Source organism: Hyperoodon ampullatus (assembly GCF_949752795.1).
Source record: "Hyperoodon ampullatus genome assembly, chromosome: 1".
Taxonomy (NCBI): domain Eukaryota; kingdom Metazoa; phylum Chordata; class Mammalia; order Artiodactyla; family Ziphiidae; genus Hyperoodon; species Hyperoodon ampullatus.
Window position 1 is genome coordinate 9314055 of NC_136914.1, and position 13754 is coordinate 9327808.

At 40.1% G+C, this 13754-nt stretch overlaps 1 protein-coding gene across 1 annotated transcript in view; it reads right to left on the reverse strand.

Annotated features, from left to right (window-relative positions):
* Positions 1–662: 662 nt before the first annotated feature.
* SMAD1 (SMAD family member 1) overlaps positions 663–13754 on the reverse strand; it is a gene marked incomplete at both ends in the record, with an annotated part of 43543 nt that continues 30451 nt past the window's right edge. Inside the window, 3 exons of the mRNA XM_079697455.1 lie at positions 663–806; positions 4494–4750; positions 10999–11220. Coding sequence (XP_079553581.1) covers positions 663–806; positions 4494–4750; positions 10999–11220 — 623 coding nt within the window. The remainder of the gene's footprint in view (positions 807–4493; positions 4751–10998; positions 11221–13754) is intronic.

Here is a 13754-nt window from a genome sequence, read left to right on the forward strand (position 1 = left end):
TCTCCCCCGCCCCCTCCAATACTCCTAAATCCACTAGTCTAATCAATTCTTAACTTCCAAATATTCTGTACATATATATTTAGCAAAGAGCATATGCCTAACATTATTCTGACAGCATTATGGTCAGCATACAATTTTAGAAAGATTACTATGTATATCACCAAGATTAACCTTTACTTTAAAAAACGAACAAACAAAAACCATTACTAAACAAATAGTTTTAAAATATTATGAACACCCATGCGAGAAGACTCCACGTGGGCTCTAAACCTGATAAAAACACACGTCAGAAAGACTATTAATGCTCAGCTTCTGCCAAACGATGACCTTAAAGTGCCGACCACAACAGAATCTCTTAGGACCGTTTTCCCAATAGATGATTTGTCCCTGGCTTGGCCATCTCTCCTTTAACTATACACGAAGTCCTGCTAAAAGTATGCATTTTAGTTGATTTTACAATAGAATGTTACAATGTAAACTAAACAGGTTCTTGATATCAACAGCATGTTACCCAGGTTTTGAAATTTCTGAATCCAACAGTTGGTCACAGAGGTCAAGTATTATCAAGGCTCCTTTGTCAGTTCAGATGGTGTCTGACTCATCCATCCTTCAAGTACATGCAAGGCTCAATAGTTCTCAAGAGGCAGAAACCCAAGGCCGTTTTAAGACACAGAGGAAATAGGATTATGAGGTGAACCCATCTGGGTAAGAACTTTATCCAGCCACTGGAGCGGGCCATGCAGATGGATCTCAATCCAGCAGGGGGTGCTAGTAACATCCTGGCGGTGGTATTCTGCTCCCCAACCCTAGAAACAACATGGGAGGTCATTTAACTTGTTTGACTCAGTGGTTACACTTATGAAGTAGAAAGAGCTCACATAATCAGACACTCCGATGAAAGATCCGGGTCTCTCCATAAGACAAACGTGCACAAATGTGCACACATGATTTGGCAGGCAATTTCACAGCTCCCCAAAGGCCATCCATGGGTTCCAGATTAAGAAGTACTGGTCTTGGGGAATGAAAGTTTTAAACTACATTATAAGGCTGTTGTAATAAAGACACTTTCTAACTTTCATTTTTATTGCCCATTATCTCACCGATAATATTGTGACAGATGTTAAATTCTCATTTCAACATCAAGAAAATAAGGAAAAAGGTATGTAAGACAAACTGACATTCTGTTTCTTCCTATTTAGCCACTGAAGTCTCTATAAACACAGAGCTTGACCTTTCAGTCTCTAAGCAAAACTGGCAGGAGCACGTAAATATCCAAAAATCTATTAGCAACACCTAACCATTGCCTTGAATCAATTAGTAACACCTAGCCATTGCCTTGAATCATCTGTACAAGAGGGTAGCTTGCCAGGCATCTTCAGGATTACTGAATTAGGACATGAAAGCTGACAGAAGCAAGTCCCTGTACAAAAGAGAAAAACAGTTTTGCCATTGCAGAGATCAGAACCTCACTGGGATGGTGGAGGATGGCACACAAGGTCCTGATAAACCCTTGTTTCCTGAGGATGTCAGACAAGGCCAGGTTCTATTTATCTCTGCTATCTACCTGCCCCAGGAATTTCAAGAAATGTATCTAAATATCAGAACTTTCAGGAGAAAGTTGTGATACATGAACTGCATATGTAGAAACATCCATGCATTTGTACCTATATCAACAAACCAAGTTTAATCAAAAGATTTATGTGCATGTTTCCTCCATTAGATAGTAAGTTCTTTGAAGGCAGAGATCAGATCTTATTTATCTTTGATGTCAAACATCTAGCACAGTGACTGGCACAAAGCAGAAGCTCTAGAAACACCTGTTCAGCTGAAATGACTTGGGTTTTTCAGATATGCGGAGTTTACTGTGCAAATAATTTATAAAGTATGTTTTATATTAAAGTCCAAAAATGATCATCTTTAAAAAATAGTACAAAATTGGCTATTAATATTAGTAAAACGTTCTATATCCTTTCTCTAAGATGCTAAGTGTGAGAGGGCAAAGTATGCAGTCCTTATGATAATAAAGAAAATGTTGTACCATGTGTAAATTTTCTGTTGCTAATGTACAATAAAGTAGCTGCCCGTTATCATGTCAACAGGGGGTTTAAAATAAGATGTTTATCTTTAACTCTCCAAATCCAGCTTCCTAGCTGTGTCCATTATAGCCTGTATAACCCTTCCTTCCAATACTTACAACTTTATATTATAATTAAACACAGACTGGGCCATCAGCATCTTGAAGCTAGAGACTCTAGGTGCTTTTTCATTTTGTATTAATTCTCTGGAATGGTGCTAAAAATGTTCGCTGAATAAATGAAATCTAATACATTTTTAATGCATATCTTTGCATTATAAACACTTTTTATCAGCGTAACAGTGGTTTTTACTTGTGTAAAAGTCAATAATTAAAAATGTGTAAAATTGATTGGGTAATCTGTAAGAAATAAGTTTGAGGAGAAAGCCAATTGGAGCATTAGAGTCATAAATTCTCCTAGAGTGGTCCTTCAATAACAATAGACTTATCAAGGGACCTCAGTAATGATCACCACAGTTCCCCAACTGCAGCCACCCATTTAAAAGATAATGAACGTGGGGATCAGGAAGGAATCCCGGGGCCTTAATCACACACACAGAACTAGAACCTGGATCTTCTGACTCTCAAGAGGTCTGCTTTCCTCCATATCAATGAAAACAACAAACACAAACAATGCTGGCAAGTCACTGTCCTCATTTTAAAATTCATTTCAGTCAAAATGCTAAGTCAAAAATTAAACAGTGCACATTAATAATGGATGAGAAAGCTCTTTGTAGTCTCATAGGTACATAGCATATAGGTAAACCTCTTGAAAAGGTAAAAAAATAACCTCCTTCAATACTAAAAAGTTCCGGACTCAGCTATAAGAAACTGTTGAATTGTGTTTCAAGAAAACACACTGAAAATCTGCTAATGTGACTCAAAGAAGTAGGGAAAAAATGATATTCGGGGAAAGATATCTTTGACGTAAAGGATGATTAACAAAGTAAGGTTCCAGAGTTACCCTCTGTAATAAATACATCACAGAACAGGTTTAACAACAAGTTCTGTGAGCTTCTGAAGAGAGGATATGAAAGGCGATTGCCTCGCCCAAATATATAATTAGTTTTGTTCCTCAGAGTAACAGAGGAGGAAAATCTATCGTGGAGGATTCAGAGCCAAGTCAGTCAGCCACTAGAATAAGTTTCTGACTCATAAATTTAATCAGACATATGAGTTTCTTTTTTCCATTTCGATGGCATCTTAAAACTTTTTACTTCTCAGAGGCAGAAGAGGAGGCAAAAAAGAGATCAATTCTTGTGAGCAATGTCCGTAATCTTCACCCTCCTCGCACCTCACAGCACAATCCTGGCGCTGAGGCAAGGGCCTTATTAACTCTTGAATATAAGAAAATCGGGGGAAGGTGGAGGCTGGGATGTAGTGAGAGAGTAGCCTTGCCATATATACACTACTAAATGTAAAATAGCTAGGTAGTGGGAAGCAGCTGCATAGCACAGGGAGATCACCTCGGTGCTTTGTGACCACCTAGAGGGGTGGGATAGGGAGGGTGGGAGGGAGGGAGGGGATATGGGGCTATATGTATACGTACAGCTGATTCACTTTGTTGTATGGCAGAAACTAACACAACATTGTAAAGCAGTTATACTCTAATAAAGAGGTATTTTTTAAAAAAAGGATGAGTGTCATATAGGACAGAGCCACCCCCAGTGGCACTCATACTAGATCAGTGCATCCCTTGCGCACCCATACGTACCTGAGAATAAATTACTGTTGTTTGGAAAAAAAAAAACAAAAACAGAAAATCACAAGCTTTACTGGAACCACTAAAAAACTGACCAATCAAAAATAAATCCCAGTGTGATGAACTTTTACTTTCACACACAAAAAAGACCACTTGCTTATTGTTGAAACAAAAGTAACAAGTGTCACCATCCTAAAAGTACTAACAAGCATAGCATTAAAAAAAAAAGAGGGGTGTGTTTACAGAACTGATCTCTGGGAATTCCCTGGCGGCCCAGGGGTTAGGACTCTGCGCTTTCACTGCCGAGGGCGAGGGTTCAACCCCTAGCCAGGGAACTAAGATCCCTGAAGCCACGTGGCACAGCCAAAAAATAAATAAACAAAAAAATAAAAAGAACTGATCTCATAAGACAACCATGCATTTAAAGCATATACTTTATATATATATATATACATAATAACATATTCTAATAGTATTACAATAGCTAAAATAGTGCTACTTGAATAAGGAAAAGTTATTAAGGCCTGCTACTACTAACATTTAACATAAACACTCCTATATTCCAATGATACTTTCCTCAGAGTTGACATCCTTGTTAAAGGTTAAAAATGTCTAGATCATAAGTTGGTGTCTATGGACACATATCAAGAGGATACAGATTTACATATAACGTGGAAGTGCGTTAAACCCTGACCAGAGGAATCAGAGCTCACTTACCTTCACAAAGCTCATGCGAATAGTACACATTTTTGTGAGCTCATAGACTGTCTCGAAGCCATGGTTCACAGACTGTGCCAGTAACTGAGCAAATTCTTGGTTGTTAAAAATTTTCAAACTACACCCACTAGGGATCTTGCAAACAGTAGTGGGATGAAATCCGTGATGGTAGTTGCAGTTCCGACTCTGCACAAAGATACTACTGTCACTGAGGCATTCGGCATATACCTCGCCTCCGACATAATAAAGATGAACTCCTGCAGGGAGACAAAGCACAGAGTGTGGTCATTATCGCTTTTCCTGGCTGAAAAGCATCCGTGTAGCTTCAGAATGTAAATTTACATGGTTGATTCGATAAACAGACATTCTCCAAGTCTTGCACAATTGATAAAATCTTAGTTAACTGTATTGGTTAATACAATGTCCATATGTCAACATGCATGTCTAGAAGGTTGTAGGAAACAACAAAGTCTCTTAATGATAAGTAACAGAGTGCAGCAATTTCATTATTTATTTATTTATTTTTGCGGTACGCGGGCCTCTCACTGTTGTGGCCTCTCCCGTTGCGGAGCACAGGCTCCGGACGTGCAGGCTCAGCGGCCACGGCTAACGGGCCCAGCCGCTCCGCGGCACGTGGGATCCTCCCGGACCGGGGCACGAACCCGTGTCCCCTGCATCGGCAGGCGGACTCCCAACCACTGCGCCACCAGGGAAGCCCAGCAATTTTATTTTGAAAAGCATTTAATGCCTATTTGGCCATGGATTCAGAGCAAATTCTCACTTTAAAAACATGGCACGGGCTTCCCTGGTGGCGCAGTGGTTGGGAGTCCGCCTGCCGAGGCAGGGGACACGGGTTCGTGCCCCGGTCCGGGAGGATCCCACGTGCCGCGGAGCGGCTGGGCCCGTTAGCCGTGGCCGCTGGGCCTGCGCGTCCGGAGCCTGTGCTCCGCAACGGGAGAGGCCACAACATTGAGAGGCCCGTGTACCACAAAAAAATAAATAAATAAATAAATAAATAAAAACATGGCACAATAAAGCTGAACTTGATGATGGGATCCTACGCATATTCGTTACATAAGCTCTCTTGTATTTATTTTGCAGCTAAGCTTTTCGAAAAATTTTAGGGGAGGGGAAGGGAGGATCGAAAGGAGTAAAAGAATTAGAAAACCACAGGTGGAGGAAGTACTGCTGAGAAGTGTAAGATGTAAGGTCCAGGGGAAAAAAAAACCTAGAAAAAATAATTCATACTGTGTGGAATCTGATCTCACTCAACTATTATCTGCTCCAAACTTCTTCCTGTGAGACCTAGAGTGCCAGGAGTGTAGGAAATTGATCTTACCCAGCCTTTAAAAAAAATGAAAGGGGAAAATACCACTCTGACAAAACCCCACACCATTATAGGCCACCCAGCAAACAGAGTCACATCCCATGTGGCTTTCAGTGATGGACCTTGCAGGTAACTCTGGCAAAGCTTATTAGTCAATGCTAGAACTATTGTCTCATCCAAAATACTATGTGCTCATATATGGAATCCAAAAAAACCAGTACTGATGAACCTAGGGGCAGGGCAGGAATAAAGACGCAGATGTAGAGAACGGACTTGAAGACACAGTGGGGGGAAAGGGAAGCTGTGACAAAGCGGGGGAGAGGCATGGACATATATACACTACCGAGCGTGAAGTGGATAGCTAGTGGGCAGCAGCCGCATAGCACAGGGAGATCAGCTCGGTGCTTTGTGACCACCTAGAGGGGTGGGATAGGGAGGGTGGGAGGGAGGGAGACGCAAGAGGGAGGAGATATGGGGATATATGTATACGTATAGCTGATTCACTTTGTTGTACAGCAGAAACTGTGGAAAGCGATTATACTCCCATAAAGATATTAAAGAAAGAAAGAAGGAAAAAAAATGCAAGTCGAGCTGCTGGCTGTGTCTACAGGGCTGTCATGATTTGAGTGAACTAGAGTATTTTAGAAAAATGAAAAAAAAAATACTATGTGCTGTGTTGATATGTATACACAATGGCTAAGACTGCTGTAACAATTAAATAGCCGCTGGAGCAGAAGCCCATTTCTCTGTCTGATGTAGAGAAAACAATTGAAGGGTGTGTGTGTGTTTGCTACTTTTTTCCTGATTATAAAAATGAGGAATTTTCATTTTAGAAAATTTAGAAAGTAAAGCAAAATATAAAGAAGCAGAAAACATTATCACTCCTTTAGTGGCCCAGAGGCAGTAACTGTGAATACACATCGTATTCGGTCTTGAGTATCATTAAACTTTCTTTGCAGACATTTAACATATCTCCACCATTGAATGACTACAACAATTTATTTAAAGGATTCTCCCATTATTGGACCATTCTGTTGATACTAATTTTCTGCTATGATAACAATGCCATGATGAATGCCTCAGCATAATTTTTGATAATATCGTTAGGAGCGATTCCTGGAAGTTAAGTCGTTGGATCGAAGGCTCTTGATTCACTTTGCCAGAGTGCTTGTATCAATATACACTCTCTCCAGCAGCAGAGGAGTGCCTGTCTCACTTCACCCGTGCCAGTACTGAGTCTGAGTTTAAAACAACAACAAAATTCCCCTAATTTATAGCTGGAAAACAATATTGTTTTAATTTGCACATGAGCCTTGATATGCTCTCCTCTGTTTACTAGCCATCTGTGTTTCTCTTATGGATTTACTGTTCATATTTCTTACATATTTATTCCTCTGGGGTTCTAGTATTTTTATTATTTTTTTTAATGAGCTGTGCATATAGGAAAGATATAAATAATTTATTTCTTATTTGTTTCCCCGTTAGTCCTTTGTCTTTTAATTTTGTTCACGGTATTGTTTTTCTTTAGTCTACAGAAGTTTGAAATCTTTAAGTAGACAAATCTCTTGCAATCTTTCTGTTGCTTTTTATGCTTAGAAAATCTCTGCCACTCTTTTTTTTTTTTTTAAAGCATTTTCCAGTCTATCTCATCTTTTTTTTTTTTAATTTATTTAATTTTTGTCTGTGTTGGGTCTTCGCTGCGGCGCGCGGGCTTTTCTCCAGTTGCGGAGGGCGGGGGCCACTCTTCATTGTGGTGCATGGGCTTACTGCGGAGTAGTTATGGCACGCAGACTCAGCCGCTCCGCAGCACGTGGGATCTTCCCGGACCAGGGATCGAACCCGTGTCTCCTGCACTGGCAGGTGGACTCCCAACCACTGTGCCACCAGGGAAGCCCTCTCTGCCACTCTTGATCAATATATGTTCTTCTAGCTTTTCAAGAGTTTGCCTTAAAAAATAATTCAACTCATTAATCCATTTGCATATGTGGAATGAGGTCAGGGTTTCTACCCCCAGCCTCCCCCCGAAGCTAAATTTGTTATTGCAGGACCACTGGAAGACTCTACTAATTTGTTACGCTTCACTTATCAGACATTACATTTTTAAATATAGTCTGAGTTTACTTTATTCTACTGTTCTGTCTACACACCGATTTAACTGTAGTTTCATAATCTTTCATTAATCCTCACCTTGAGAATTTTTTCTTTACTCTTCCATTAAAAAAATTTAGCTATTTTCACTTATTTATCCTTTTGGGTAATATGCAGAATACATCTTCCAACTTCCAAAGAACAAAACATTGTGATTCTGACATGGATTGTTTAAACTATGAATTAAATTAGGAAGCATGAATATCCTTAAAATGTTCTCACAATATTAAGCCTTTTCTTTAAGGAACACGGACCACCTGTTTATTATTCAAATTTTCTTTCACTCTAAGTGAAATTTGGTTTTCTTTACATAATTCTCATATGTTGCTGGTTCAGATTATTTATGCATTCTGTTGCTAATGAGAATGTAATTTTCCTCTCCATTACATTTTCTAACTGGTTATTGCCAGATTAAAGAAAACTGATATATAATTTCTAAAAATAGAGTCGAGGCATCTGGAACAATTTGAAATAACAGCATTCCCAGAATCCTTATTTTCTTCCTAACTGTTAATAGGCATGTTCCGGAGTACAATGGCTTTTTACTACATTGGAGTAACGGTCAACTTTAGAATAGAATGAAAACTATGCCCCTCTGTCCCAAATGTATGCAAAATTGTGTTTATATACAATTTCAGGGGTTTACAGACCACAGAAAGATACCCAGACGATATGAACCTGAGTTCTGACATTTCATCATTAGATGTGTAGTTCAGGCTTATTTTTTTTCCTTAAGCATACTAAGGAATTATCTATCAGTTCCTGTTTTAAGAGTTGTTGTTTTTGTTTCCAGGATTCAATGTTAAACTTCATCTCAAATGTCTTTTAAGCACCTACTGAATAAACTTTTCATTTGTTCTAAATTTCATAGTAGGTCATTTAAAAAAACTTTGACTCTGGAAATAGTTTCAAAACTTACAGAAATAGAACAAACAACATAGAGAAACAGAACAAAGGACAGCCACACAACCATTCTCCAGATTCACCTGTTGGGACAGTTCACTCCATATGCTTCATCATGGGTACCTCTGTCCTCTCTATTCTTCCACACACACCCTCATATACACACACATACGTACATACGTGTATACATTCGGACACAGGATTGTTCTAGGTGGATAGATATCTCTATCTATAAGCATAAGATACATATATAATTTCTTCCTGAACCATTTCATCATGGTCCTTTACCCCTACATACTTAAGTGTGTATTTCCTAAGAATAGGGGTCTTCTCTTACAAGCCACAGCATAATCAGCAATGCCACTGCATTTAACACTGATGTAATACTTTTATCTTATCTACCACTCATATTCTAATTCTGTCTGCTGACCCCAGTAATGCTCTTTGTAGTATTTTTCCCCTGTCTGCTGCAGGATCATGTCCAGGGGCAGATTATTACATAGAGCTGTCATGTTCCTTTAGCCGTTTTAATGTGGAACATTCTCACACCTTTGTCTTTCGGCATCAGTATTTTGGAAGACTACAGTCCCTTCTCACCCTTTGTATCTGGGGTCTGTATAAAGGCACCCTGAGATTCGGTTCAGATCTGCATGCTCAGCTGGATTTCTGTGTAGGTGACGTTACTCTCTCCTCAGAGCACCACAGCTGGAGGTTCACGACTTCCATCTGCCTCTCACTGGCGATGATAATTCTCATTGCCTAGTCAAGATGTTGTCCAATTTCTCCACTAAACAGTTACTGATTTTTATTCTCCCATGTCAGTAATAGGCAGCCTGGGAGGAGATACTTAAAGACCGTGAAAATACCGATTCTCATAAAAAATTCTCTCTATATTTAGCATCACTGACTAGTCTTGCCTGATGGCTGCAAAATGGGGACTTTCTGACTCCACCAACTCCCTCTGTATTTACAAGTCAGCCTTCCCCATTCATTTATTTATCTATTATCGGCATGGACTTATGAATTACTATGGTTTTCCAGTGGTTTAAAACTCACTACTGTACTTAATTATTTTGGTGCTCGAACTGTCCCAGAGTTGGCCAGTGGAAGCCCCTCCAAGCTGGCTCCTGGGAAATGCCTCCATCATGAGCATAAGTATTTGTTTACTTTCGGACATTACAGAATGTCTCGGCTCATCTTGCGTCTACCCGTCCCAGCCTTGGAGTCAGCCCTTTCTCCAAAAGCTCCGGTTCCTCTCGGCAGCCATGGAGTTGAGAGATGATGGTCTGAGCACTGTATGTGCTTATTACTACTGGGTATCTTTGCCTCTTGGCCCTCTCAGCAGACAGATCAGAAACTAGATGCATGCAGAGACACATCTACATATGCCTTCATACACGTGCATACATACACGTGTACAGGAGTACATAAAAACATGCACATACACACGATTAAAATCACGATCTCACACTGATACCTCCACAGGGTTTATTTTCTACCCTCCTCCATACTTGTATGTCTCTTCTTATTCCACAGTGAAAACCCAGGTTTCCCCCAACAACCACACATTTAGTCATTTGCTTAATATTATAATACATCTTAAAATTTCATAACTGTCTCCTTCATACTGCCCCTAAATAATCAAGTCTATTAAAAAGAGTTCAGGATTTGTTTGCAGTCGCCGTACCTTACCTGGCTCAGGCTGAGGTTCTATAGCCAAATACTATATATTCATAAGTTATTTTGAATTAGTTCTTTCCCCAGTGGGTCATGGTATTCATTTGAAATACATTTGGTTTACTTGTTTTCATTGGCTTTTTGCTTTTAGTTTTAGGTTGTAAAGAATTTTTTAACAGCTATTTCATTCTTCGGCAAAACACGTGATAGAATGGTGTCCCCAGAGAGCAAATCACTATTCCAGCTATAATTATTATGAGTCAGGAGACCGCAAACATCGCTGATTGGAAAATGAAGAACTTCCTGATAATATACAAATTGAAAAAATATTTATAAACCGTAGTGGCAAGCGTATATCATCTGGTATTGACTCCAGGAACGACGGGTGAGTTCTGGGGGAAGAGGGACACGACAGACAGACATTTGAGAGAGGTTCCAGTGAAAGCTCACCTTTCCCGATGTGTCGCCTAGTGTTTTCGATAGTGGAATTCCGGTTGACGTTGGAGAGCAGCCCAAGGCAGAAGCGGTTCTTGTTGTTGGAAGGATCGGTAAAACCATCCACCAGCACGCTCGTGGAGGAGGCGTGGAAAGCTTCGCCCACACGGTTATTGAGCTCGTAGTAGACAATAGAGCACCAGTGTTTTGGTTCCTCGTAAGCAACTGCTTGAACATCTTTAAGAAAGAAGAGCTTAGAATCAACCACGGTGAGTGCCCTGGGCTCTCAAAAACTGAAACTGTGTCGTGAAGTTGGCTCAGGGTCCCGGAATGAAGATGTGAAAAAGCCACTGCTATTATAACGTATAGAGTTTATCTCTGATCTCGGAAGCAGGTACTCCTTGCTAAGTGCGACATTCACCTTTCGTTGGAAGATATTTTCTCCAATGGCTATCAGATAACCAAGACGCTGGCTAAGCAAGCACACGAGCAGCATGTGCTGAACGCTCTGTAATTCACCAAAATGGAAATGACCCCACCACTGACCCTGGCTCACCATCTAAAGAAACGCAACAAGTGGCAAGTGAAAAAACAAGTGCGGAGAGAACAATAGAGGACAGGAAATGTGCCAAAGGTGCCGGCACAAAGGGGAATTGCTTTGGACAACGCCTCAGTATGCCGACGCTTTTTCAAAGCAGTGAAAATCAGTTTCTAATTATTGATAAGAAGTTACCTTACTTCACATTCGGTTGCCAATAACTCTCACAGCTACAGCTTTGCTCCAGTCCTCAAGCTCAGGAAGAAATCCTGCCAGCTGGCCATTCTTACAGGATGAATCATATCTCTCTCATCCAGATTTCATGCTAACTTCCTTATATTTGCTTTAAGTCATGCAGAGCAGGTGTGTTTTGTCTCTCCATTCCCAGAATGGGCCAACAATGGAAATTACCCAACTTTACTGACAGGATGCAGCTTGTTAAGTCAAATCTCTTAAGACTAACAAATCTCCAAACAGAACATGCTTCTAAACATTTGCAACTAAAAAGTTCTAAAGATAAGTTCCTTCTGTAGTAAAACCTCTTATACCACTGCTTTAGCAATTCCAGGAATACAAACCATATATATCTAGTATGCCAATATGTAATGATCTGAGGTTTATGAAGACTTGAGTGTACAATCTTAAAAAAAAAAGAGAGAGAAAATCCACATTGGAAGCACGAACTCTAACTGTTAAGGGAGAAGGACCCCTGTGTTCTTAACATCAACCTCCACGAATATTAAAATGAGCTTTACTGTAGAATTCGGTAAAGAAAATAAGGAAAATGATCATTAAGAAAATCCACACATAGAGTAACTGCTTTATACACTTAAGCAGGTAAGCTGAACACAAACATACACTATCTTCCCTGTTTGCTAAGCGTTATCCCATGTCAATAAGCTGTATTTCAAAGACCAAAGTTTTAGTGATTTACAGGTGCCAAATCTTAAAGAAGACTGCAACATCATTAAGAGAAGGCTTTTTTTTTTTTTTTCTGGCTGTGCCTCACGGCATGCGGAACTTCCCCGACCACGGATCAAACGCGCACCCCCTGCATTGGAAGCTCGGAGTCTTAACCACTGGACCATCAGGGAAGTCTAAGAGAGGGCTTTAATCAGCTATCAGGATTGCTCACAGGACTATTCATCCAGGTTGGAGGCTGACAGTTTTTTTTCTGTAAAAGGCCAGAAAGGTCTTGGGGGCCACGTGGTCTCTATGGCCCCTATTCAACTGTGCCCTAGCTGTGCAAAAGCAGCCACAGATAATATGTAATGAATGAACACAGCTGTGTCCCAATAAAGCTTTATTTACAAAAACAGGCAGCAGGCTGAAGTGGTCTGTGGGCTGCAGTCTGCTGACCCCTGCTCCAGGAAAACCACCGAAGTATAACAACCACAAGGCCAATAGCCCGTCCTCATGAAAATATTAAGTGTAAACTTATTCTAATGGGGAAAGAATTTTAAGCCATTTAAAGGAAAAATTTTAAAGCAAATTGAAGGTGTATTTCCTGAAATCAGACATTTTGGGCTTAGCCACCATGGCTGCAGGTCCATAGGCTTATAACTGTTTCACAGTGCTGTGCCCATTCTCTCCTGCTATTCTGTTCCCCAAATACACATTCCAAGGACGTGTGAGACAGGAGTTATTTTCCCCAACCAAAATCTTTGTCAACTCATAATTTTATGTTTGAGAGTATATTCTAGAGATTATCAAAATACAGAGCTACAATAGCAAAAAAACAAACAACCCAATCCAAAAATGGGCAGAAGACTTAAATAGGCATTTCTCCCAAGAAGATAAGATATACAGACTGCCAACAAACACATGAAAGAATGCTCAACATCATTAATCATTAGAGAAATGCAAATCAAAACTACAATGAGATATCATCTCACACCAGTCAGAATGGCCATCAAGAAATCTAGAAACAATAAATGGTGGAGAGGGTGTGGAGAAAAGGGAACACTCTTGCACTGCTGGTGGGAATGTGAATTGGTACAGCCACTATGGAGAACAGTATGGAGATTCCTTAAAATTAAAAATAGAACTACCATACAACCCAGCAATCCCACTACTAGGCATATACCCTGAGAAAACCATAATTCAAAAAGAGACATGTACCAAAATGTTCATTGCAGCTCTATTCACAATAGCCCGGAGATGGAAACAACCCAAGTGTCCATCATCGGATGAATGGATAAAGAAGATGTGGCACATATATACAATGGAATAT